We start from the raw sequence: 25,224 nt of genomic DNA on the forward strand, positions 1-25,224 counted from the left end.
AATTATTAGATACTAATTTAATAATTACTTTTAAAAATTTTATCAATAATATAAATTATTTTAATATCAATAACTTTTCAGTTTATAAAATATTTTCTAATTTAGTTAATATCGTAACTAGTTGTTTTGGTTTCTAAAATTAATTTTTATTTAAAAAAGTATTTTTAAAGGAACTTAATTAAACCAAAATTATATATTTTATGAATTACTTCATTTGAAAAAAAAATTATTGAGTAAGGAAAACGTATTTAAGCCAAAATGGTATATATATATTTATATATATATTAATCGTTATTTATTAGCTAAGAAAGGAAAAAAAGTAGTCATTGACTTTTCAACAAACGCAACTCATTTGAAAAGTAAGGGTACTCTGTGGCGTACAAGTCCAAACCCGTTCTAGATGTTTGCTATAAACCATTCATCCTCTTCCCAAACGCAATCTCCTTGCACATCTTCACCCAACCGACTAAACCATTTTTCAAGCCAAAAACTCCATTGTAGAAAAAAAAAATACAGAGTAGAGAATGGATAGAGAGCAAGAAGAGATGCAATTTGTTGGGTTCTTTGGTGTCTACAAAGAAGCCTCCAAAATCATACTTTCATGGAGGAAAATCTTCTCCTATATCACCTTAACACTAATCCTCCCTCTCTCGTTCATCTTCCTCATCCACATAGAGGTCTCCACCCTTCTCTTCAGGAAGATTCTCTACAACTCCATAGTCATGGATGAAACAAAGCCTGACACACCTCAATACAACAAGCTCTCTGACATGATCTCTTCTGAATGGATCACTCTAGTGCTCTTCAAACTCGCTTACTTCACTTTGCTTCTCATATTCTCCCTCCTCTCTACCTCAGCAGTGGTCTACACCGTCGCTTCCGTCTACACCGCAAAGGAGGTAACTTTCAAGAGGGTTATGAGTGTGGTCCCTAAGGTGTGGAAGAGGCTCATGCTGACCTTCTTATGTGCCTTTGCTGCTTTTTTCGCTTACAATATCGTCACCATGCTGGTTATCTTCTTGTGGGCAATTTCAATTGGGTTAAACACCGGTAGTGTTGTGGTTTTTGTTTTCATAGCGGTTTTGTACTTCATTGGGTTTGTGTACCTCACCGTGGTGTGGCAACTGGCTAGTGTTGTGACTGTGTTGGAGGATTCGTGGGGGGTTCGAGCCATGTTGAAGAGCAAGGAGTTAATAAAGGGAAAGATGGTGTTGTCCATATTCGTATTTCTTACTCTTGTGGGGTCTTTGGTTTTGATAAGGGTTTTGTTCAAGCAGACTGTGGTGGATGGATGGACAGTGAATTCTCTGGACAAAACAGCATATGGGGTTCTTTGTTTCTTACTATTGTCTTGTTTGTTCCTCTTTGGCCTTGTTGTGCAAACTGTGATCTACTTTGTTTGCAAGTCCTTTCATCATCAGAATATTGACAAATCGGCTTTGGCAGATCATCTTGAAGGTTATCGAGGAGAATATGAACCTTTGACTGCTAAGGATGTTCAGCTGGAGCAATACCAAGTTTAGATTAATTAAGCACATCACGTGTTTGATGATTTGCTTATATCTGCTATATACTCATTTGCGTGTAAAATTAAAGAAAGTATGAAGAGAATTGATTCCAAGTTCTTATGTATGTATTTAATTTGGTGTTAAAAAATAGAAGTGTGATGTTGGTTCTTTTGCAAAGGTAATTATTAATGGTGTGAGGTGTGTTTTAGGTATTGATTGAGTTTGTGGGTGTGAATGTTATGGTAAGCAGTGTCCATCAGCATATTAATTTAGGCATTGATTATGAGGTGGAGCAAAAACAGAATCACGAGTTCTTTAAAAGACTCATTCATTGTTCTTCATTGGTTAGAGAGTGAAATTTCATTGGTTGGGTCTACAAAAGGAGAAAGGTTATCAATGGTTTCTTTTATTTTATTTTTACTCCATTTTAGACAATCTTGAAAAGTTCATTTGTAATAAATTCTATTAAACCCAATGGATATTTAAACAAACTTATGCCTATTTTTATAAAAAAGGAAAATAGAATCAAATATTTGTAAATTAAAATTAGTTTGTGCCTAAGCTAAAATTAAAAATTTAAAGAAACGAGATATTTTTTTTACAATGACTTTATGCTCAAACTCATTTCATTTTGTTTTTCTTATTTTAGTTTCTTATTTGCTTATCAACCTCTTCAAAAATAGTATTTATTTAAAAGATTGATATTATATTTTGGGATGATTTATAGTGATTTTTTCTAAACTAGGCACGCACAATGAATAAAATATATGGAAAAACAATTTAAAAAGCAAGCAAATCCCACTAAACATGCTAGAATCAAGAAAAGAAGATAAAAAGAAGAATTTGTGAATCTTGCAAAAAAAAAAAGAGAAAAAAAGAAACAAAACAGAAGGATCAATCTGTCCAGCGCATGGAAAAAGGCTAAGTGGATTGAGTCTAGAAAATAAAAACTGGAAAATTTCCAAAACACTGAGTGCCAATTAAATGCGTTGAGCATATTAAGTCCAAAGATGAATAACGATTTACAGAGCTTAGAAAGTTAAGCAAACCCAAATAGGCTAAGCAAAAAGAGTAATTCATGTTGAAGAAAGCCCAAATTTGCTTGGAAAGGACTTGAAGCTAACCTGCACCAAAGAAGGGAGGTTACAGATTCGTTGTAGGCTTGGCTTAGAGCAAATCCCAAGCCTGAGAATTCTTCATGCCTAAGAAAAAAATTTGTTGTGCTCAGCTTGGAGCGAATCCCTGCAAGCCAAAAGGTTCCTTCAAAATGAAGAAACTCAATTTGATAAGCAGATTGGCTTTGCGGTGAGTGAAAGCTGAATCCACTAAAGGTCCTCACTAAAATCTATAAATAGAGAGGTTCTAACACTTCATTACTAAGGTAGAAGATCAAAGCCTAACCTGGACAACAACATTCAAGGATCCATGTTTGTTGTTCTTAACTTCTCATCCTTGTGCTTTATTGTAAGATATCATGACTTGCTAAATTTATCTTGTTCGGATTGGAAAACAACGTAATATCTCTTGAGTATTGTTATTTATGAATGCATGTTTTCTTTGAATTTCAAATTGGAAAACAACATATTCGAGTTATTGTTATTTATGAATGCATGTTTTCTTTGAATTTCAAGTTTTATTGGTTTGATTGTACACTTAATGCTTAATGGTGAGGAACAATCATTGATCCCATTAGGACATGATTGATTTCATAAGGCACGTTCATGTATTTGAACCCTTTCAAATCAACCAAGTATGTCAATTTTCGGGAACAAAATTGAGTACTTGGCTTGAATTATTCTATCTTAACGCATAAACAAGCTATCGTTATGCAAGAAATTAATTATAATAGTTTGTGGTACTATATAACCTTGATCAAAGAATTCACCTTGTTTGGCTATAAGGAACAATGAACTTGAACAAATATAACATTTGTAAGTAATAATAACAAAAATGATTTATAAAGCTATTTCAATCCCAACACATTATCTGTATTGTTATTCTTCTACTTTATTTTTGTCAAAGTTTCAATCTTGCTAAATATTTTAATAGGATTATTATAGTTATTTCACAACATCTATGCAATCAACTTCTATCACATTCTCACTTCATTTTGAAAGTCATTACTACTTTAATAATCTTTAATCCCTATGAATACAATAATCCTTAGTTGTACTACATTTGACTCGATCCGCTTGTCGAAACAATAATTTTAAATTCGCCCCATCAGACACTCATTCGAAGTGACTATCCATTTCTACAATATATTTGTATATCCTTATTGTTTTCGGTTGTTGATAATATAATCATATTAAGTCTTATAATGTTATTGTAACCAAATAATATATTAGAGATATATATGAAAAAAGATAATTAAGTTATTAGGCATTATTTTTATGTAGTTAAATTGATTTATATATCGAAGTTATATTAAAAGTATATTGTATATAAATAGGTTACTAAGCTTCCAAAGTTTAGAATCCAAGAAAAAAATAATCGAGTATGTGGAAAATTTGTTTAAACTGATATGAATTTTTTTAATAACTATTAAATGATTTGCTTTATATAACGTAGTGCGATGATTAAGCTTGGAGTAACTTAGTACAATGATAATTTTCATGTTACCCGCCAATGTGTTTGTAAAAGTATTTTTATTTGCACTTATGTAGTAATAATGACTTGATATGTTGTTTTTAATGAATAACCATTTGTGAGGAAAAAAAAGGCTCTTTATTAGGGAATTTTATAGATCTAGAAAAATGACTATCATTTTGTTCTCACCTTGTTTTTCTTAAGGGATGTCTTAAAAAACAAATCAGATAGTAAATAGGTGTGAAGACACTACCTCCACTGAAACTTCTCTCTCCCATATTTATATAACTCCCAATTCACTCACTATTTTGTCAATATTTTGTGTTTCTGATCATCCAAGCTTTCTTCTAGTGAATGTCTCTTAGGTATGCCCTTTGTCCTTTATCTAGTATATTTTTATAGATATGCCTGAAGTATCTTCTTCTCTCGGTAGCTTAAGTAACTCTCCCTGCAATGATCTTTACTTAGCTTCTAATGAGGCCTTTAACATTAGAGATGAGTACAACAGTAAAGAAAGTCAAAACAAGTATTTTATTCTTGAAACAAAAAGTGCTTTTAAGAAGATTAATGGTTGATGGGATTCTAATTAGAATAGAGATCGTGAATCATCATATTGTCATTCAAAATGTGGCGGGGGTGAATCCCTTTGCCATTATTCAAGGCAAGTTTGAAATAGTAGTTATAAAAGAGGTCATTTTGAAAAGGAAAACCCCTCTGATAAGAAATCTTATAAACAATGAAAAACAAATAACCAAGTAGATTGAGCAGTAGTATGTAAGGAAAAGAAAAGAAAGTTCTTCAATAAGAAAAACTTCATGAATGCACGAAAGATCTTGATCTCTTTGAATTAAAAGACAAGAAAGAGGAAGAAGACAATTTTGATCTTGTGGTGAACACAATGTCTAATCAACCATTTAACAACCATGATAATGAAGCCGACTTTACTTACATACATTTTGTTATTCAAACATATTATGAAGCTATTTCTAATACTTCCTAAATGTATGAGGCTTTCAATTGTCTTAAAACGGATTTTAAAAACGTGTCTATTGTCTTAAAACGGATTTTAAAAATGTGTCTAAAGAGCTTGAGCTTTTAAAAACAAAGTTTAAGACATTAAACGATCTTATAAAAGAAATCCATGAGCTCAAAGACAAAAATGAAAAATTGTGCAAAAAGAATAAGAATCCAAAATACAGACTTGACTCAAAGTACAAACTTTGAAAATTTAAAGACGAAAGTGATTTCAAAAGCTGAAAGTCTTGGAAAACATTTTGAAGTGGAAGATGCTAGTAAGATAGTAGACAATCTACTTATTGAAAACGATTCCTTAAGAAAATTCCTTGCTAGTAAGATAGGTGGAAGTATCTTGATCTTCTTACAAGAAAATCAAATCAATGTCATGTTAAATCAGAATTGGATATGAGGAACACATGTTTCATAGTAAAAAGCATGTATCATCATCATATCATATTACACTGTCTAATAACAATCCTAAAAGGGAACAAAGAAGACATACTAACGCCAAAGGACCTAATGTTGTGTGGATACCTAAAATAAAATAATTCTTCTTGCAAATTCTCAAGACACATGAAAAAAGAAAAGTCAATGTTCTAACACCTCAAAATAAGAAAGGAGACAAAGTCGTATTTGGAGGAAATGAACGGAAGAATAATTGGAGACAAACATATATGTAAAAAAATTCACCTTCTATTGAAAAAAAAAAATAGCTGATGGTCTAAAGCACAACCTACTTAGCATAAGCTAAATATGTGACAACGTGAGTGATGTTTATTCAATAAAGATGAATGTGTAGTAAAAAACTATGATAGGACTCAATTATTTAATGTTAATAAACAATGTAATATGTACAAGATCAATATAAGCGAGTTGTTAACATATAAATTCTCTTACACCATAATTATAGAGGAAGATCATTGAATCTGACAAAGAAAGTGTGGACATGTAAGCTTGAGATTACAAAACTATAAAAACACAATCTCGTAAGGGGTTTGCTAATAATGTCATTCAAATAAAATCTTCTTTATGAAACATGTATAAAAGGAAAACATGTTAAAACATCTTTTAAGAGTATCAATGAAGTTTCTAACAAAGAACTTTTTAGATGATACATTTAGACCTGTTTCGTCCTAGAACTTTGTCTATTAGTGGTATACGATAACAATGGGTGAACTTCTTGAACCACAAGGATGAGACTTTCAAAGTATTTTTACGAATTTTGTAAACATGTTCAAAATGAAAAGGGTATGTCAATTGTTTATATTAAAAGTAACCATGGACAAGAATTCAAAAATGTTTTCTTTTAGTTTTTTGCAAAAACTTTGGTATCCACCATAATTTTTCCACCCCAAGAATACCTTAATAGAATGGTGTTGTGGAAAGGAAAAATAGGCCTTTATAAGAAATGGCTCGAACTATGGTTAATGCAAACTCTACTCCTAAACACTATTAAACAGAAATAGTTAACACAACTTGTTATTTACAAAACACAATTTACATTAGACCCTTGATTGAAAAGACTCCTTATTAATTTTGGAAAGACAGAAAACCTAACATATCTTATTTCCATCCTATTAGAATTCAATGTTTCTTTCTCAACACACAGGAAAGTGTAGGATTGATTCCAAAAGTGATGAATGAATATTGCTTGGATATTTTGAATTGTATAAGCATATGGAGTCTATAAATCTATAACGTCAATAGATGGAGAAGCAATTCATATAAGCTTCAATAACCATAAGTCTAATAAGATATTTAAGAGCTAGATGATTCTTTAGCATATTAACTTGCAAAAACAACACCAACAAGATAATACAAGCATAAACACTTTTGAAGACCTAATAAACATTATAACTAAGGAGAAATAGCCAACTAGATGCTACTCACAAATGGTGAACAATCATCCAACTGATGCTAGAATAGGTAATACAATCAAAGGTGTACAAACAAGATCATCGCAAAAAGATCAACCCCCTTGATCAATTTCAGAAAAAGAACATATGCTAGCTCATAAGTCCACCTAAGAACAAGTCAATCATTGGTGCAAAATAGGTGTTTAGAAAAAATCTCAACAAACAAGGTAAATTTGTAAGAAATAAAGCTAGAATAGTGGCTATAGGTTACTTATAACCAGAAGGTATAAACTACACTAAAACATATACTCCAATTGTTAGAGCAAAATCAATTCATATTTTGTTTTCACTTGCAGCCTTCAACAACATGAAACTTTATCAAATTTTTAAATTTCACCTTGTAATTTCATTGTTGTGTAATAGGAAATATGATCACTGATTTTGTCCAAGTATTTACGAAAACAGGTAAAACATAAAGGCATGGTTGAATTGTGTTTTAATTTTTTTTTGCAATTTTTCGCAAATATCGTTTGTTGATATACAATCAAAGGATAGTTGTATACTGGTCAAACAAAATGACAAATATTTTTAAAAATTGAGTTAAAAAACTTCTCCTTCTTAGGTTAATGCAAATATTATACATACAATTTTGGGAGAATAGGGAAGGAAGAAATTACTCAAGATATTTTTACATTGGTTTGTATGATAGCACAAAGTATGTTTAGTTCTCAATCAACTGATTGAGTTCCACTATACGGACTATTACTACAAGATACAAAGAGTATTGTTACGAATCATAGTCAACTCATACGAATATTGATTTGGAATGTAGTCACTCTTGGCTAACTAGTCAAGTAATCTTTAATACTTAACCACTTATAGATAAAAACTCGATTATTGCTTTGGCTTGTAGTCATTTCTGAATAAACCAATGAGTATTGTTTAAAAAACAGTTACTCATAGGTAAGATAAGAATTGTTTAAGGGGTGATCAAAATATCACATCCTGACTAACCCAACGAGTATTGTTTAAAAAACAGTCATTCCTAGATAAGACAAGAATTGTCTAATGGGTGATCAAAATATCACAGGATTGCTTACTGGAGAAGGATGGTATTTTTCGACATTTACAAAACTTAAGCTCATTAGTCTAGTTTGTTAAAGATGAACATAATAATGTTTTTTACAAAGCCTTATGTTATAAAAATATTTTTAGCATTTTCGCACTTTGCAAATAAAATTTGTTTTTGATATTATATAGGTATTGAAGAAAATAGTCGTTTTAAATTTTTTCCTAGTCGTTGAGTAGCGTCAAACTCACTTGAACTTCTTCCTTTAGTCTAAGCAGCTTGAATGTAAAAAATGCATTAAATGCGCTACATCTATAACATCTAATTTTTTCTTATAATGCAATATTTTCTAGACACAATGTATTATAATTATATTATTTACAAATATTTTATTTTAAGACTTGAAGGGAAAATAAATTTTATATTATTTTTATTATTTCACATGATAATTGTTCTCACTTTTCAATTTTACTCTTGGTGCATGAAAATAAAATACACAGTCATTCCTAGATAAGACAAGAATTGTCTAACGGGTGATCAAAATATCACAGGATTGCTTACTGGAGAAGGATGACGTTTTTCGACATTTACAAAACTTAAGCTCATTAGTCTAGCTTGTTAAAGATGAACACAATAATGTTCTTTACAAAGCCTTATGGCATAAAAATATTTTTAGCATTTTCGCACTTTGCAAATAAAATTTGTTTTTGATATTCTTTTTGAAAGATAACTTTATATAGGTGTTGAAGAAAATAGTCGTTGTAAATTTTTTCCTAGTAGTTGAGTAGCTTCAAACTCACTTGAACTTCTTCCTTTTGTCTAAGCAGCTTGAATGTAAAAAATGCATTAAATGCGCCACATCTATAACATCTAATTTTTTCTTATAATGCAATATTTTCTAGACACAATGTATTAGAATTATATTATTTACAAATATTTTATTTTAAGATTTGAAGGGAAAATAAATTTTATATTATTTTTATTATTTCACATTATAATTTTTCTCACTTTTCAATTTTACTCTTGGTGCATGAAAATAAAATACACAAATTTTAAAATATCATACACAAATTTTAAAATATCATATACATAGATGGAGACTCCAAATTATCTCAACTCATTCTCCACTATCATCACTGCAGATTTTGCAAGAACCAACTAAAACACGAACGCTGTGGACAACTCTGTTACCTTCCGTGGGACGAAAATCTCCACACTGATATTCATAGCAAATATGGATGTCTCGATCCTTCTAGAAGGACCCATTATAGTTACTTTTTATATGTTGTTAACATTTCATATTAATCTTCTCATGAACATGTTTCCACTGCCATTGTAGAATAACGTAGCAGTTAATGAAATGAAGAATTTATAAATAAATAAAACTCGTTCTTTCTCTTTAATAAATAATAAAATAAACATGTAAAATAGAAGAAGAAAAATCCAATGTAAAAATTGCAATATAAATATATATATATATATATATATAAATAAATCTTCGTATTACATCTTTGACTTGCTATTATGCAATTTTTTTAAAAAATAATTACCTCAAATAAATATACATACATATATATATATTAATCAATTTATTATATGAATACGTTAAAGAAAGAAATAAAAATAGGATGTTACATTTAGATGGTATGAGAGCTATCTTTCATGTGAGACTTGTGAAATGTATCAATCAGATTATTTTATGAACACTAACTTGTATAATTGAAAATAGCAAATACTAGGAGGAATAATGAGTTGATCGAAGTAGTACAAGTTATCATAGACATGGTCGTCACATTACTAAGAAACCAAAGGCTTGAAGGAATTACTAAGTCACAAAGTTTAGTTGAATTCAAGAGAAACAAACTTCCATATTTTTTCGGATGTTATATAGCCCATAAAAAGCTAAATTATGGATTAAGGAGATGGAGAAAATGTTCCTAATTATGAATTGTTCTGATAATCAAAAGGTAAATTACATTATGATTATGTAGGAGAGGTTGGATATTTGTGGGATAATACCAATAGATTTCTAAAAGGAGGGAAAATAATCATTACCTAGGAAGTATTTAGAACAAAAAAAATTGAAATTTTTTTTCCCAATGATGCGAAGAGAGCAAAAGAAATAGAATTTTTGAAATTAAAATAAGGGAATATGTTAGCAAGAGAATATGCTTCCAAGTTTGAGGAGTCAGAAAAGTATTATACTTTCTTTTATCACTTAGATGAAAGAATGAAGTGTATAAAGTTTACAAATGGACTTAGGCCTAAATTGAGAAAAGCAATAGGAATATTAGAAATGTTTGACTTTCCTACACATATTCACAAGTGTAGATTTTTGGAGGATTTTGAAAATAGTCAAAAAAATAAAACCAAGATATTTCGAACCTTAGCCAAACAAAAAAAGACGTAATGAGGGAAAATCCTACAAACGTCCCCAATGGAAATCCCCACCCAGTAGATTTTCTTCAATAAATTCAAGTATGCATGTAAATAATCAAATTAGGTCAATGAAGTGCGGACAAGATCATTATGTCAAAAAGTCATCTTAAAGGACTTGTCTATTTCAAGTGTAGAAAATCTGGTCATGCATTTTCTGAATGTGGACAACAAAAATCACATTTTAATCTTTATGTACCTAAGGTAAAACCTATGACAATAGGGAAAGTCTACACCATGACTAGGGTTGAAATCGCTCAAAATCATGATTTGATTCAAGGTATGTGTTTCATTAAAGGTAAAACTTTAAATGTATTGTATGACACAAGCGCAACTCATTCATTCATTTTTAATGATTGTGTCAAACATTTTGAATTTCCAACCTCCTTTTTAGATGTTAGTTTGGTTGTTTCGACTCCTACAAGTGAATTTGTAACTACCAATAAAGTCTGTCTAAATTATTCTCTATTCATTAAAAATAGGAAATTCCATGTAAATTTAATTTATCTACCTTTTTCACAATTAGATGTAATCTTAGGTATGGACTATTCAGTTTCCAATCAAGTCTTTTTCTTGAGGTTTTTTGTGATGATATTCTTGGTTTGCCACCCAATAGAGAAATTGAATTTTTAGTAAATTTGATGCTTGGAACTAGACAAATTTCTATAGCACCATATCTCCCTTTGAACTACCAAAATCGAAAAAAATAATTAGAATAGTTACTTGGAAAATAGTTCATTCATCATAGTGTGTCACCTTAGAGAGCTCATTTTTTGTTAGTTAAGAAGAAAGATGAAATTTTTATATTGTATGTAGATTATCGTCACTTAAATAAATTCGTCATTAAGTAGCATAAGAAAAGTTGAGAGAACCATTAAAGCTAAAGAGGTTGTTGGTAAGAGTGGTTTGGGTTCGAGTCTTAGCAGTAAAATGGTTATAACTTTCCAATTGAAAAATTCTCTATAGCTTGGTCACAAGCCTTTAGTGTTGGTTGAAGCATGACACTAGCTGAGTCCAAGCAACTTTAAGGTGTTGGTTCTCACTAAGATAACGGAAGCTTTTCTTGCTTGCTTAACATAGAAAATGAATGAGCATGATGACAATATCATACCAAAAACATGTTGAGTCTGTTGAACCAAGTGGTGTTCAAGTTTTGAAGAATCCAAATCCTTTGAAGGATGTTGAAGCCTTGACTGTGCTTGGTGTTGCTGTGCTGGTTTAGTATAGTTCTGGGGTAGTTTGGATGTTGTAATCCACCCTTTGATTAAATCTAAAGCATAAGCATCTCAATCTTTGTGAAAGTAAAATGTTTTCAAACTAAGTTAAAACAACCGATTGTTTTATCGAAACAACCGATTGTTTATACTTAGGTGTTTTGAGAAAAAGATTGAAAACTGTTTTTAAAATGGTTGAACTGTTAAGAACCAAAACAACCAATTGATTCGAGGAAACAACCGATTGTTTGTTTTGGGACCATAACAGAAAAATTGTTTTATCTTTGACTGAGCTTTAAATGATTTAATTGCTTACGCTCCAGTCATTAAATGCTTTGACCAATCTTTAAATGCAATTTAAGAGTTTGTTAAGATTTGATAACAAACTACATCTTTGAATATATTCAGAAAAATAGTTTTTGACAATAAATCTTTGACAAGTTTTTGCTAAGAGTTTTTGAGTTTTTCAAAGAGCTGAGATTGCTAAGAGTTTGTGATTGATCAAAGTGTATGGAATAGGATTCTACTTGTATTGATTTTAGATTATCTTCTGTAACAAGTGTAATCATTGTACTCTGTTAAACAAGTTTCGTTTTTGTGTTTGCTGAGATTGGATGTGTGTTCTTGAGGGGATCAAGATCAGCAATCTTAGTGTTGGTGTGTTGGCCAAGAAGAGTGTGTGTCTTGAGGTGTTCTAGGTCATTCTCTTGGTTGTTGTGTAAGTGATCAATGTGTGATTGCTTAGTGGATTTCCTCAGGGTTATGAGAAGACTGGATGTAGCTCTAGGTTTGGAGTGAACTAATATAAACAACTGTGTACAATCTCTCTATCTCTAACTCTTTAAATTCAGTTTTATTTTGTTGTTTGCTGGTATAAACAACCGATTGTTTCTGCGAAACAACCGATTGTTTTTCTGGTACTGTAGCTTTTGCTTGCTGTTTTGGCAAACTGAATTTCTGAATCAATTGTTTCTTGAGATAATTTCATTCTTGTTTGAAAAATTTGCGAAAACCCTCTTTAAACAATTCACCCCCCTCTAGTTTAAAACCATATATTCTAACAGAGTCTAGGAGACATAGAAGTATAACTTCTACATAATGCTTGATTGATCTTAAGATGGAAGGTACAACAAATCTAAAGGGAGTTATTGGTAATGCATAGGGGTGAGCATGAGACTTCTCTTCTGAAGAAAATCCTAATATATGTGTAGACGATGTATAGAATCATTACATGCGCCTAATATTACAAGCAGACCAAGATTCTAGATTCTTCTCCAACATGATTTGTATCTCCAACATGATTTGCATTTCCATGCGTGTTGGTTTGATTGAGGGGTCTTGTGCAAGTCATCAAGAGACTTCATCATCTTTAACCATCTCTTTTCCTTTGTACATCAAGACTAGCATGCAAGTGTATTGTTTATTAAACTTGAGAAAGAAATGCATTTTCTCAGTGATACTTGGATAGATTTGTAAATAAACAATTTGTATGACGCACAATATTAATAGAACTTAATAATATTGTATTTTTTGTATTTCTCTTATAACAACACATTGAGCATGTTATGATAGATTCAAATTTTTTCAATTCAGATATATCCATATTTAATCTTGGGTCAAGGAACATGACTTTCAAGAAGTCTTATTCCGTACAAATAATAAAATAAAATATTTTTTTTTCATGTTAATAGTTTATGCAATGCCATACTAAACAATATTAATACGTTTCTTGACATGAACAATTCTTATTATTATGATATTATTATGATGAAGAAACGTAAAATTTAATCATTATATGCATTTTATTTTATTATTGGTTTGTTTCTTTTATCTCATTTTTTTTGTTATGAATAATAATTAAAAGTTAGCCTTTTTATTAAAAAAAATAAATTATTTTAAAAATTTATTAAATAACACATTATTTTATTTTAAAATTATTTTGGTAAACGTGGGATGTGATTTGGTTAGTATTATTTTTCTTAATTTTATTATAAAATACTTATAATATATTTTTCTCCCATTAATCAAGGAACCACTAAGCGTGGGTGCGAAAACACCGACAACCGAAACATCACCGCAAAAAGCACGCAACAAACTTTAAACGGGCTTTCCTTAACTCTCTGCAACCTTCTAAACACTCATTCACTTCAATCCTTTCCCTTTTCCTTCTGCTTCCTTCCACTTTCCATCCCAAGAAACCGAATAAAAAAAGAAAAGGAAACGAAACAAAACCCCTTCTTAGATCCAATCTAAAATTAAAACCTTTCCATCAAAATTAAGACCCAAGTCCAAGTATTGTCGATTGAACTTCTCATCTGGGATTCTCAATGGATGCTTCGTCCTCGTTGAGTCAACCCGAATTCGATTACTTGTTCAAGCTTCTCATGATTGGGGATTCTGGCGTTGGCAAAAGCACCCTGCTTTTGAGCTTTACCTCCGACACTTTCGAGGATCTTTCTCCCACCATCGGTTAGTAACATTTTATATATATATATTCTCCTACCCTGCTTTTGTTATCTGTTTTGTAAAATTTAGTTCAAGAGGTTCTCTCTGATGATCGGTGTTGCAAGAAATTATAAGGGGTAAAAATTGTAGCTGAAGGTTTGAAGCGTTAGTTATCTAGTGAATTTGTGATAGTAATGTTACAAACCTACAATACAACCTAACACTCTTGATATTATAAATTTTGATGTGTCTCACTTCTTATTTATATCCTTATTTGAAGTGTGACTCAAAATTGTATGATTTGTGATCAAGTCCACCCGAAAGAGTGTTGCTAGCATTTTTCTTCTTTTAAGTGTTGTGGTAAAATAATTATCAATGGAATGGGATGTAGTTGGTTGGTTGGTTGGTGATGCCTTTCTAATTCATCTAGACTTATATATAGGGCGTTGCTCTTGTTTTGTTAACGTCTCATCTTTGAAGAGCTCATTGAGATCTTGGTACTCATAATTTTTGTTAGTCATGTGTTCTTGTGAACTTAATTGTATGGTTTATTGGCATTGTAGTCCGAGTTACTGGACATGGTCGAAGTTAGCGCTCCCAATATTAAGGTGTAAATGAGTCAACTCAAAGTCCAAGTATGCCTTGCAAAAATGTATGACTCTGACTAACTGACTCATTTGTTTAAATGAGTCAAAGTTTAGCTTGGTAGCGACTTGTTTAGAAATAAGCAACTTTTAGATTGTTCATTTCTAATTGGATTAATGAAAATTTAGTGTTTGATATGTATTTTTTGTTAGAAGATGAAGTAAAAATTAGTAGAGATGTAAGAATAAAAGAGAATGTGCAGACAGGTAATGAAGTTTTTTCTTTTAGTAGAGTTACAATTTTCTAAATATATCTCGCTGCTTATTTGAGATTAACATGTATACACACACTTTCCCTCACACGAGCTTTTAATATCAAACCTATGATGCCTGAGCATGAGCCATTTGTATAAGTAAGCCTAAATCTAAGCCATATGCTTAAAGATTATTTGGTTGGTAAAACAAACAAGCTTGATTGAGCAATTAATGAAATTTGCTCAAATAATTTATTACTAGGTTAGCTCATTTACAACCCCAACTTGTACATATTTTGACTCACAATACGCAAACCAGTACCTAGTGTACTTGATTGACAGGTTATGGCCAGTCAGATCAGGCTTCATATACTTGACTGTTTACTGGATTTAGTAGTATCTGTTGTACAGAATCAAATCTAAATCAGGATTGGAGAATACTGGCTTGAATGTTAAGTAACATTCTAATGTTTCTGATATTTTATTTTGGTTAAAAGAAATATCTAGCATTTGTCTGCATCAGTCATGATAACCCCATTAGGAAAGTTGATGTCCATCTGGTTCGTTACATAATTATGGAGACACTCATGCAATTATTTGTAAGAAAGTTATATTTTTTACTCAGTCATATCCATTGATTCTTATAATCGTGTTGCAGGTGTAGATTTCAAAGTTAAATATGTTACAATTGGAGGAAAAAAGTTAAAACTTGCTATTTGGGACACAGGTAATTTTCAATTTTCAATTATAATTTCTTGAGAGGTCAAATCCCTTTTGTTCTGTGTTGTTTGCTTCTGTTGTATACTTTCAAAATTCTATATTATTTAGGGCTTAAGGCAAATAACTTTTACCATTGCTATGAACTCATACTGCTGCTGAGTGAGTGTGAAGCTATGGAGCTCTCGTTTTTTGAGCTTTAATTGCAACGTTTTCCATGGCAATTGAAATGAAATCTTTGAAATTTATTGTTGAATATTTCACTGTTGGCTCATTAACATATATTAGGATGCCACATAGATCTGGAGATCAAGATTAAAAATCTTAGTTCTCAGCTTTAAACAGAATTAGGAAAGTTTTGTAACATTGTTTAAAGTCAGCATACGGGAATGCATCTTATCAATGATATTGTTTGCTAATTGATTAGTATAGTATATTATAGAATTATATTTCAAATATATTTTTTTGATCTTGCAGCATATGTTCAATGTATATTTGAGATAACATGTAATGCTCTGGTTATTATACTGAATTCTGCACTTTGTTGCAAATTTGTTTAACTTATGAGTTAAAGAAGTCAGATCAAGCTTTATTGGAATAAATTAATTGCAATACTTTGTATTTTCTTTGTGCAGCGGGACAGGAAAGGTTTAGAACACTTACTAGTTCATATTATAGAGGAGCTCAAGGAATAATTATGGGTATGTTCCATGATTTTCTCTGTTACTTGGCTACATTTTTGTTTTCTATCCAATGCATATGTTGTACACTTCATTTATTATTTGTTTAAATTTTGGTATCATGTTGAGCAATAAATCTTACAACATGGACCTGTATAGCGTACATATTTCAATTTTATCAATTATGAATCTATATTGTATAAATCTAACAAACTGGTGATTACAATGGAGTTCAATGATGACATGTATGTTACCATGTTTTCCTTTGATGACCTTGCATGTGTATGTGTCATTAAATGTTAAATTTATTCTTGTGTATAAAGCACATTTTGTCAAATGATTTTGCAAGATTACTATTTATGAAGAACTGTCCAGTGGTAAAGTTGCACCTTGGTATGCTCACTTAGTGAGTAGCCTTCCAACACCTGGTACGTTAAGATGTCCTTTCTGTTGGCGATATGACCTTGACTTGCAGGAAATTTGCATCAAATTGAAAATATCGTGAATCAAATAGAACTGCAATGAGAATGTTGGACATATTACTTAGATTATTTATAGGTGTTGGACGTGTCTTACTTCCAAATATGATGTGATTGTTTAAATTGTTTACGCATAGAATCACATTCTTCAGCAATTTTATATTATAAATCTATTCAATAAATCTTGGTTGTTTATATACAGTATATGATGTTACAAGGCGGGAAACTTTTACAAATCTATCTGATATATGGGCTAAGGAAATTGACCTTTACTCAACCAATCAAGATTGCATCAAGATGCTTGTAGGAAACAAGGTTGATAAGGTGTGTTGTAACTTTTGTGTTACACTTGGTTCTAAGAAATTGTGAGGGTCAGTCTTGATTCATTAATGCTGTAACTTGCAAATGCTGCTCTTATGAGCTGTCATATTCAAAGTAGGCATGAAAAAAAGTAATCCTCGTCCTAATCGGCTCTGTTATTTCAGGAAAGTGAAAGGGTTGTCAGCAAAACTGAAGGGATAAACTTTGCAAGGGAATATGGATGTCTGTTTACTGAGTGCAGTGCAAAAACCAGAGTCAATGTTGCACAGTGTTTTGATGAGCTTGTAATGAAGGTACGCATAATGCAACTCTGTTTAACTCATCAAAAGAAGGAAACATCAAGCTGGGAGACACTGAAATAATTGAAATGATTATTATTGCTATGTTTGTGTTCTTTGGTAATTTCTTTTTATCAAAAACTTTTTGGAAAAGCTTAACTTTAAGCAATGAAATGAACAGAATTAGCCTCTTGTTATTAGCATACAAGCTGTGGGAATGGTTGAAAAGATTTTCTTATCACAATAGAAAGATTCCTACGTTTATGAATACAAACAAAAATTACCCATATGCTGCAGCCATAAAGCCTATCATATGGGATATAAGCTTCAAATGGTTAATTAGCCTCTTGTTAAATTTGGTGCAGGCTTCTCAAATACCCAAACTGTACTGTTGTATCCCATCCATTTTTGTGCACAAATACTATTTCTTATTGACATAAATTGCAAGATTTATTTCTATTTATTTGCATCAATTACAATTCAACAACCTCAAAGAAATGTTTCAAATTTCGGTTTTCCTGTTTATCTGCAGATTCTGGAAACACCAAGTCTCTTGGCTGAGGGCTCATCTGGAGTGAAAAAGAACATCTTCAAGCAGAAAGCACAACAGTCTGATGCATCAAGTGGTGGCTGCTGCTCATGATTTACATGTAGAGCCTTTCACCTGCCACTTCTTGGTATGATATGGATTTCAAGTGCAATTAAATTCATTACGTGTACCAAAATAATTTTATTATAGCGTGTACATCAAGATTAAATTATTTTTCTTCTCAAGAATTTACCTTATAAAGATCTCCATTTTATCTGGTTTGAGCAATCATTTGGGGATTCATAGTGCCCGAGCATATGAAAAGCGTTTGTTTATATATGTTGTTGATGTTTTAACATGATCAACGGTGTGCTTAACAGAGTAGAGGAAATTTTTGGTCGGCAAACGCGTAACAGTTATTAAGCTACCAGTGTTTCGAGGACTGGCACAACATAAAAAGTAGTATGGAACATCATATATTTGTTTAATCTGTAACCCAGTTTGCAGATATTGCAAAGCAGAAAATTCATAGCAATGATCCAATGTATTTGGTTATTAAATTAACAACTAAATGGTCATTTGCTTTACGCTGAAATCAGAAGAGAACAACAATTGGAACATTATTTGACTCCGTGGATTGATTGCATCATGCTTTGAACGTGTATATATGATGCTGATAAAAATTTATTTATCTGTTATGTCACCTCTCGACGGTTGACATTTAATTTAAAACAAATTAAAAATATTTTACACTAATCTTAAATTCTATAAAGTGCATTATTGTATTGTTAAATTGTTAGAATACGAATATAACTAGTGACATGATAGTCCAACAAATTTACAAGATAGAAAAACTAAGAAAATTGATTCTCTATTTAATTCCTTCTGCATTTTTTCATCCAAATACTTAGCGGTTTATAATGGATTTAAAATAGAAATCATTTTAAAACATTATAAGTTAGCGAGTTTCCAAATTTTAATAAAATATGAAAGATTTTTTAAGATGTCATGTTAGGATTGAGCATGTAGCATGTTTTTCTTCTATTTTGGTAATAATATTTGGTAACTATGATGAACGGAAGAGAGTTTGTGGCTTTGCTACTGAAATTCATTGTTCAACTTGCCATCGATTGAAAAAGTATTATAGCTGGTAGAGTTTAAACTTATAAATAGGATTTAGTATAAGAACTGTCATATAGTGAATTTAAAATTATAAATATTAGTTAGTTTAAGAAATGTCATGAAGTGGTTCTATGGTGTAGTGGTTAGCACTCTGGACTTTGAATCCAGCGACCTGGGTTCGACTCCCGGTAGGACCTTTTTTGTCTTTCTTTCTTTTTTTTGTCAAAATACTTTATATCAAAACAGCCTTCAGGTCCAGATAATAACAAAAAAAGGTGTCGCTGACACCAATACCCATAAATGATGACGCAACTTTCAGCTGGAAACAAAAGCAAAAGAGTTTTATTTTCTATTTTGTATTTTGATATAAAGTATTTCCGAAATCCTGAAAGCCCAACAAAGGTGGAACAGAGAAAAAGCAGTATCCAGAAGTCCAAAAGAAAAGGCCCACAGACAGCTCCAAAAGCCGATCTCCCCCTATTCATTGTATTCCGAAACCAAAATGATGATGATGAGATAGGCACTGTCACTGGGACACAATGCGCTTAAAAAACTGTTTTCTCCCGCGAAAAAGCACTTCCCGTGAATTACAATATTGCCTTTCAGAACTGTAAAGCCTACACTTCCTCGTGACCCCTTCTCTTCCATTCGTTTTCCCTTCCCTTCTCTCTTTCTTTCTCCTCTTCCCTTCTCTTCTCAGCTCTCGGCATTGCCAATGGTGAAGGAAACGGAGTACTACGATATCCTCGGGATCACTCCCTCTGCCTCCGAAGACCAAATTCGCAAGGCCTATTACCATAAGGTTATTCAATCAACTTCAATTAACTATTCCTTCTTCCTTTCATTTAACTTCTTTTTTTCCGACTGTTTTAATTGCTTGGTTACTGCTACAGGCAATGCGAGTTCATCCCGATAAAAACCCCAACGATCCTCGCGCTGCCGAGAACTTCCAGGTACCTCTACTCCACTGCAATCTCTCACGCTTAGCTATAGTTTAATCCTGATGCACGCATCTAATCATATATTGCCGTAATAATTACTTTAAACTTCGTAAATAGCAGCATCAAAAGCAATTTTTCAATTGAGATTAATAATAATAATAATAATTATGATAATAATAATTATGGTGATGACGATGATTCAAATTTCTTAAGTACTGTTATATTGCTTTTCCACGATATATCATCTATATTGGTTAGAAAAAAATAATAATATTAGCGCGGAGAAGTTTTTTTATACATGTTTTTTTGGAAAAGATAAAAAGTTATTTTTTTTATAAGTTCAAATTAGTTTACATGTAATTTTAAAATAATAATTTAAATAAATTATATGAAAATAATTTTATAAATTAATTTATGGAGAAACTATTTTTTTTTTCTATATTAGAAGGACTTGTGAAGAAGTACTGTGGAATGTTTTCATGTATTTATATGTTTAATTTTTGTGTTAGCAGATATTGGGTGAAGCGTACCAAGTTCTGAGTGATCCGGTTCAGAGGATTGCGTACAATCAAAATGGGAAACATTCTGTATCGAGGTACTTATTCGATGATGATTTTCAGCTTAAATACCGCTCGATGTGGAACTTCACTGTATTTACTAACAATCTGACTTGACTAGCTTTAATTATTGTGATGAGTCTGATTAAAAGAAAGAAAGAAATACTAGGCCTGATTAGCGTTCAATGGTAATGTTACTTTTATCGAAAGCCTTTGGCACATAATAGTCATTGTGATTTGTGAATAGACATCTGAGCCCCATCTTACTTTGACTTGAATCAGAGTACAATCTGGGTTAAGAAAGTGCAAATTCCTCAAGTGTCATAAAGAGAAAGAAAAGAAGGCTATGGTCGAATAAATAATAATCAAAAGAGGATCAGTATAGGCCCCGTTTTATGGTCTTAAGGGTGCATTAGTATTCATAATTTAATTAAGGATTTATTTAATAAAAGCTTTAATTGTAGAAGAACCGTAATTTAGTAAACTTACTTTAATCAGCTTCGTAAATTATAATTCAGATAAAGTTAAGAATAACTCAAGATGACAAGTTGAAAAGCTTCCTAAATTATCCACAAGAATTGGTCTAGTGGCTCAGGGTTTAGGTGGTTTAAATTGGATTTTAGGATCAAATGTCACTTTAAAAGTAAAGGTGTCCTTAATCGTGGTCTTGCCTGAAGATGTTTTTCTTTTAATAGATTAATGAATGGATTCCTTGACAGGGAAACTATGCTTGACCCCATGGCTGTCTTCGCCCTGCTCTTTGGAAGTGAATTATTTGAGGACTACATAGGGCATCTAGCTGTGGCATCAATGGCTTCTTCTGAGCTAGCTGATGAAACTGAGGATCCTGATAAACTGAATGAGAAGTTAAAGGCAAGAAAGTTTTACATTCACTTTTCATTATTACTTTGACTGTGTTTATGTAATTTTCGTAAGAGAAAAAAACTATTGTTATTGGGTCTTTAGGACGTTATAATCGTTTTCAATGTTAATTTTCCGGAACACACTTAAATTCCTCAGTTTTTCTCATCATGAGAAAGAACAATATTAATATTATTATTTTGAATTGTAAAATGGGTGTTTTTTTATTGGCGTAAAAATATCACCACTCTTGTCGAATATCTCTTGAAGAATATGTAGAAGCTCATTATTTAGATTTACTGTGATACTAACACAAATTTCGGACCACGCACTGCCTTCTCCTTTCAATTCGGGCAATTTTGTTTCTTTTTGAAAATCGCAATTCATCATTATAGTGAGACGTTTTGATTCATTGATCAACAAAAATGGAAATGTGAATTTTATTAACTTAGAACTAGAATGCTGAAGTAGTGAAGATTAATTTGATCTGTTCTGAAGAATAATTTATTTTTCTTTTTGTAGTTTGATATTATATTATTTAGTTGTGCTAAATATTCTATAGCCAGTGTTCTCTTTGTTGTACAAAATCATTTCAACTCTATGACTCTGATTATTCTGTGTCTAGGAAACTGAAATATGTGCGCAATCCCTATTCACATACATTGCTTCCGCCTCTTTTGTTCAATATTTTCCTTGACCTTGTGTATATACAAGCTTTTATAACCATTCCACTTCTTTAAGTTCTTGGACTCATTTAACCTGTTGCATCAGCTGATGATAAGATGACGACGACATTGACATTTAGCTATGCTTTATATAGTCGATTTGAGAGGAAAGAGGCGAGATATTATATTTTTCTTTTAATTTTACCTTCGTTTTCTATGTTTCATATAGGCTGTCCAAAGAGAAAGGGAAGAAAAGCTAGTGAGAATTTTAAAAGATTATCTTGCCCAATATGTCCGTGGTGACAAAAAGGGATTCTTCCTACGAGCAGAATCTGAAGCAAGAAGGCTTTCTCGTGCTGGTTAGTGAACTTTGAACTGCCTTTATGTGTAATACACTCCTAGGGAGGACCAACCACATGATGCCATTGCTTATCATTCAATGCTGTAAATGCTCCATGGAACTCCTAACATTTCTCTGATTGAAATTTTAAACGACTTAAGCCAAACATTTTGCCATAAAAAAACTCGAATGCTTTTCCTCATGATAAATGGTACAGAATCTCATAGTAAAGACTGTCATTGTGCAGAATTGTTTGTAGCATGTTATTTATCAATGATATACATAATCTCATAGTAAAGACTGACATTATGCAGAATTGTTTGTTGCATGTTATTTATCAATGATATAATCAATTAGATTAGTCTCCGCTGTCTCTGAATGCAGCATTTGGAGTAGACATGTTACATACCATCGGCTACATATATTCAAGACAGGCTGCACAAGAACTAGGGAAAAAGGCCATTTATCTTGGAGTGCCATTTTTGGCTGAATGGGTACGCAATAAAGGACATTTCTGGAAATCACAATTCACAGCTGCTAAAGGTAAAATGACTGGCCATTACATTACCAAACACTCACTTAACAGTCTGTTGCATTTCTTAGGAGGTTAGTTATTTCAAATGATGTTTTAATTTTATCGAGCTCATGCAATTTAGGTGCTTATCAGTTAATTCAGCTTCAAGAAGACATCCGGAAGCAATTTAAAATGGATGGTAGTAGTGTCCCTGAAAATGATGTTGACTCTCACATTCGCCTCAATAAGGACACATTGATCAGTTCCTTGTGGAAGTTAAATGTAGTGGACATTGAAGTAACCCTTGTACACGTGTGTCAAATGGTGAGTTCTTAACTCATTTGAATTATTTAACAAAAAAGGGATGCTCTTTAGTAGCTTCATAGTTGATCAGGAAACAGGTTATTGTATTAATTGTTGTTTATCCAGATACCATGAAGCTCTTGGCACGAAAAAGTAACTACTATTTCCACTATTTCCACACTTTGAAATGAGGAATAGTTTGTCAGCTAGAAAGCCTGAGATAGTAAAGCCTAACATAATCTGACACGAGTTATAATGAATTCTAGATATAACTTCTTTTTTAAGATCTGGGTTTTTTATCGCCTGCGACCAGAACAAAGGAAGTGAAATGGCTAACTAGCACATTCTTATTCATATATTTATCGTTGCTTGCAGGTACTAAGGGAAAATAACGTTAAGAAAGAAGAACTTAAAGTTCGGGCTACGGCTCTTAAAATTCTTGGGAAGATATTTCAGGTTCAAATTCAGTTACTTTAGCAACTAGCTTTCAGCTTTCTTGGAATATAGGCTGTGAATTGTTCTTTGTAATAATTTTTGGGTTAAATCACATTTTATTCCTATAATATGACTGATTTCGTTTTATACTTTTAAAATTATTGCTCTGTGTTAATTCCTATTAAATATCTTTTTAATTTTATTATCTAATATCATGTTAACGATGACGTGACCCGTAGAAATATAAAACTATTCCAATGTTTTCTGAATAGTTTTATATTTCTACGATTTTTTAAAGTAGATCAATGAAAAATATATCATACTACAGCACTAAAAACTTAAAATTGTTTCAGTCTAATTTTGTTATCTGCACGATTCTCTGTCCCATGCTACCCTTTTCCCACTGTCTAAGCATGATATCTATCTGTCTCTGACACAAGGTAAACTTCAAAATGTTTAGATATACAAAAAAGAAAATTAAAGACAATTATGTTTCCTTCTATAACAGTGTCTTCATATATGATTTCTTTGCAATTTTGCATTTTGCTTTAAGGCCAGATTCCTACCCCACAAGGGGGCAAAGCAAGCTACCATCACGAAGTTTGCTGATAATATGTTACTAATGCTTCCTTCAGGACAAGTATCCAAAAGGAGAAACATTGAAGAAGAAGATTGCTGCTAGTTCTGATGACGAAGGAAGCAGTTCTGATTCTTCAGACGATGAATCGCCTAGAGGAATTTCCTATCGAACTCCCTTTTTCACGCAGGTATATGTAGAAATATTTACAACTAATCACAAAAACTATGTTTATACCACCAGGTATACATGATACTCTGATTACGAAAATACGTACACATTTATTCTTTCTTCTGCAGGGTATCGGTAGACTTTTCAAATGCCTCTGTAATCCAGCATTTGATGTGGATGATGAAGAGATAGTTTACAAAAGCAAATGATTCATATGTAAGTACGGGGAAACAAAAAACCACCCCTTTCGATAGTTTGTTCGTGAGATGATATACTAAAAGGACTTTTCTGATACCCTCTGAACGTAGGTTTGGGAAGAAATGGTGCAAGCCGTGAATATATTTTGTTGCTTATTGTCTAGTCTCCGCCCTCAAGTTTTAGATGTGTCATGACTCATGACACTTGGTCAAGTGTAACATTTCTGTCATATCCACAACACTTCTGTTTTCTTCTCCGTTTGTATGTTACAAAATTGGAAATTTATAGTAACTTCTATATGGAAATTCACAATGTCATGCTTTTAACAAACTATCGATCCAATCACGGCACTGTGAATTTCTTAACACTATCAGTAAACAATAATAACCATATATTCACTGCTACACTAGCAAACAAGTATCATAATTTTGGATGCTGACTTTTCTTAAATAAGCAGGTTATTTTTTTTATCATTCAGAAATAAATAACATTAGTCATGTTATTTAATCTTATCGATGATTAAATTTTTTGTTAGAAATTTTTTTGTTATATAAGTTAATAAAT

General features: G+C 31.7%; 3 protein-coding genes, 1 non-coding gene and 1 pseudogene across 4 annotated transcripts; all 5 read left to right on the forward strand.

Annotated features, from left to right (window-relative positions):
- The first annotated feature begins 300 nt into the window (after positions 1-300).
- LOC137813456 (uncharacterized) lies at positions 301-1,685 on the forward strand. Its single transcript, XM_068615718.1, has one exon. The coding sequence runs from the start codon at positions 525-527 to the stop codon at positions 1,521-1,523; it is 999 nt and encodes a 332-aa protein (XP_068471819.1). The 5' UTR covers positions 301-524; the 3' UTR covers positions 1,524-1,685.
- Positions 1,686-9,821: 8,136 nt separating this feature from the next.
- Positions 9,822-11,185, forward strand: LOC150029504 (uncharacterized; annotated as a pseudogene).
- A 2,523-nt stretch (positions 11,186-13,708) lies between these two features.
- On the forward strand, positions 13,709-18,264 carry LOC137813458 (ras-related protein RABC1). Its single transcript, XM_068615720.2, has 6 exons — positions 13,709-14,158; positions 15,631-15,699; positions 16,325-16,390; positions 17,051-17,172; positions 17,334-17,462; positions 17,980-18,264. The coding sequence occupies exons 1-6, from the start codon at positions 14,017-14,019 to the stop codon at positions 18,088-18,090; spliced, it is 639 nt and encodes a 212-aa protein (XP_068471821.1). The 5' UTR covers positions 13,709-14,016; the 3' UTR covers positions 18,091-18,264.
- A 959-nt stretch (positions 18,265-19,223) lies between these two features.
- Positions 19,224-19,295, forward strand: TRNAQ-UUG (transfer RNA glutamine (anticodon UUG)). Its single transcript has one exon. It is a non-coding gene; the product is annotated as a tRNA-Gln (tRNA).
- Positions 19,296-19,586: 291 nt separating this feature from the next.
- On the forward strand, positions 19,587-24,990 carry LOC137813457 (DNAJ heat shock N-terminal domain-containing protein). The gene is made up of 11 exons (XM_068615719.1): positions 19,587-19,900; positions 19,992-20,051; positions 20,552-20,634; positions 21,316-21,469; positions 22,352-22,481; positions 22,847-23,005; positions 23,119-23,300; positions 23,655-23,735; positions 24,350-24,481; positions 24,591-24,678; positions 24,771-24,990. Exons 1-10 carry the CDS (start codon positions 19,814-19,816, stop codon positions 24,669-24,671), a joined length of 1,149 nt encoding a protein of 382 aa, XP_068471820.1. The 5' UTR covers positions 19,587-19,813; the 3' UTR covers positions 24,672-24,678; positions 24,771-24,990.
- The last annotated feature ends 234 nt before the right edge of the window (positions 24,991-25,224 follow it).

The sequence above is a fragment of the Phaseolus vulgaris genome, chromosome 1 (genome assembly GCF_051622355.1).
Source record: "Phaseolus vulgaris cultivar YP4 chromosome 1, ASM5162235v1, whole genome shotgun sequence".
NCBI lineage: Eukaryota > Viridiplantae > Streptophyta > Magnoliopsida > Fabales > Fabaceae > Phaseolus > Phaseolus vulgaris.

Bases quoted from the DNA above. Each gene is read 5' to 3' on its own strand.
- LOC137813456 (XM_068615718.1), top strand. From the start codon at position 525: ATGGATAGAGAGCAAGAAGAGATGCAATTTGTTGGGTTCTTTGGTGTC.
- LOC137813458 (XM_068615720.2), top strand. From the start codon at position 14,017: ATGGATGCTTCGTCCTCGTTGAGTCAACCCGAATTCGATTACTTGTTC. The intron at 16,391-17,050 runs GTATGTTCCATG...GTTTATATACAG, and splicing joins AGCTCAAGGAATAATTATGG to TATATGATGTTACAAGGCGG. The intron at 17,173-17,333 runs GTGTGTTGTAAC...CTGTTATTTCAG, and splicing joins TAGGAAACAAGGTTGATAAG to GAAAGTGAAAGGGTTGTCAG.
- LOC137813457 (XM_068615719.1), top strand. From the start codon at position 19,814: ATGGTGAAGGAAACGGAGTACTACGATATCCTCGGGATCACTCCCTCT. The intron at 19,901-19,991 runs GTTATTCAATCA...TTACTGCTACAG, and splicing joins GCAAGGCCTATTACCATAAG to GCAATGCGAGTTCATCCCGA. The intron at 21,470-22,351 runs GCAAGAAAGTTT...TGTTTCATATAG, and splicing joins AACTGAATGAGAAGTTAAAG to GCTGTCCAAAGAGAAAGGGA.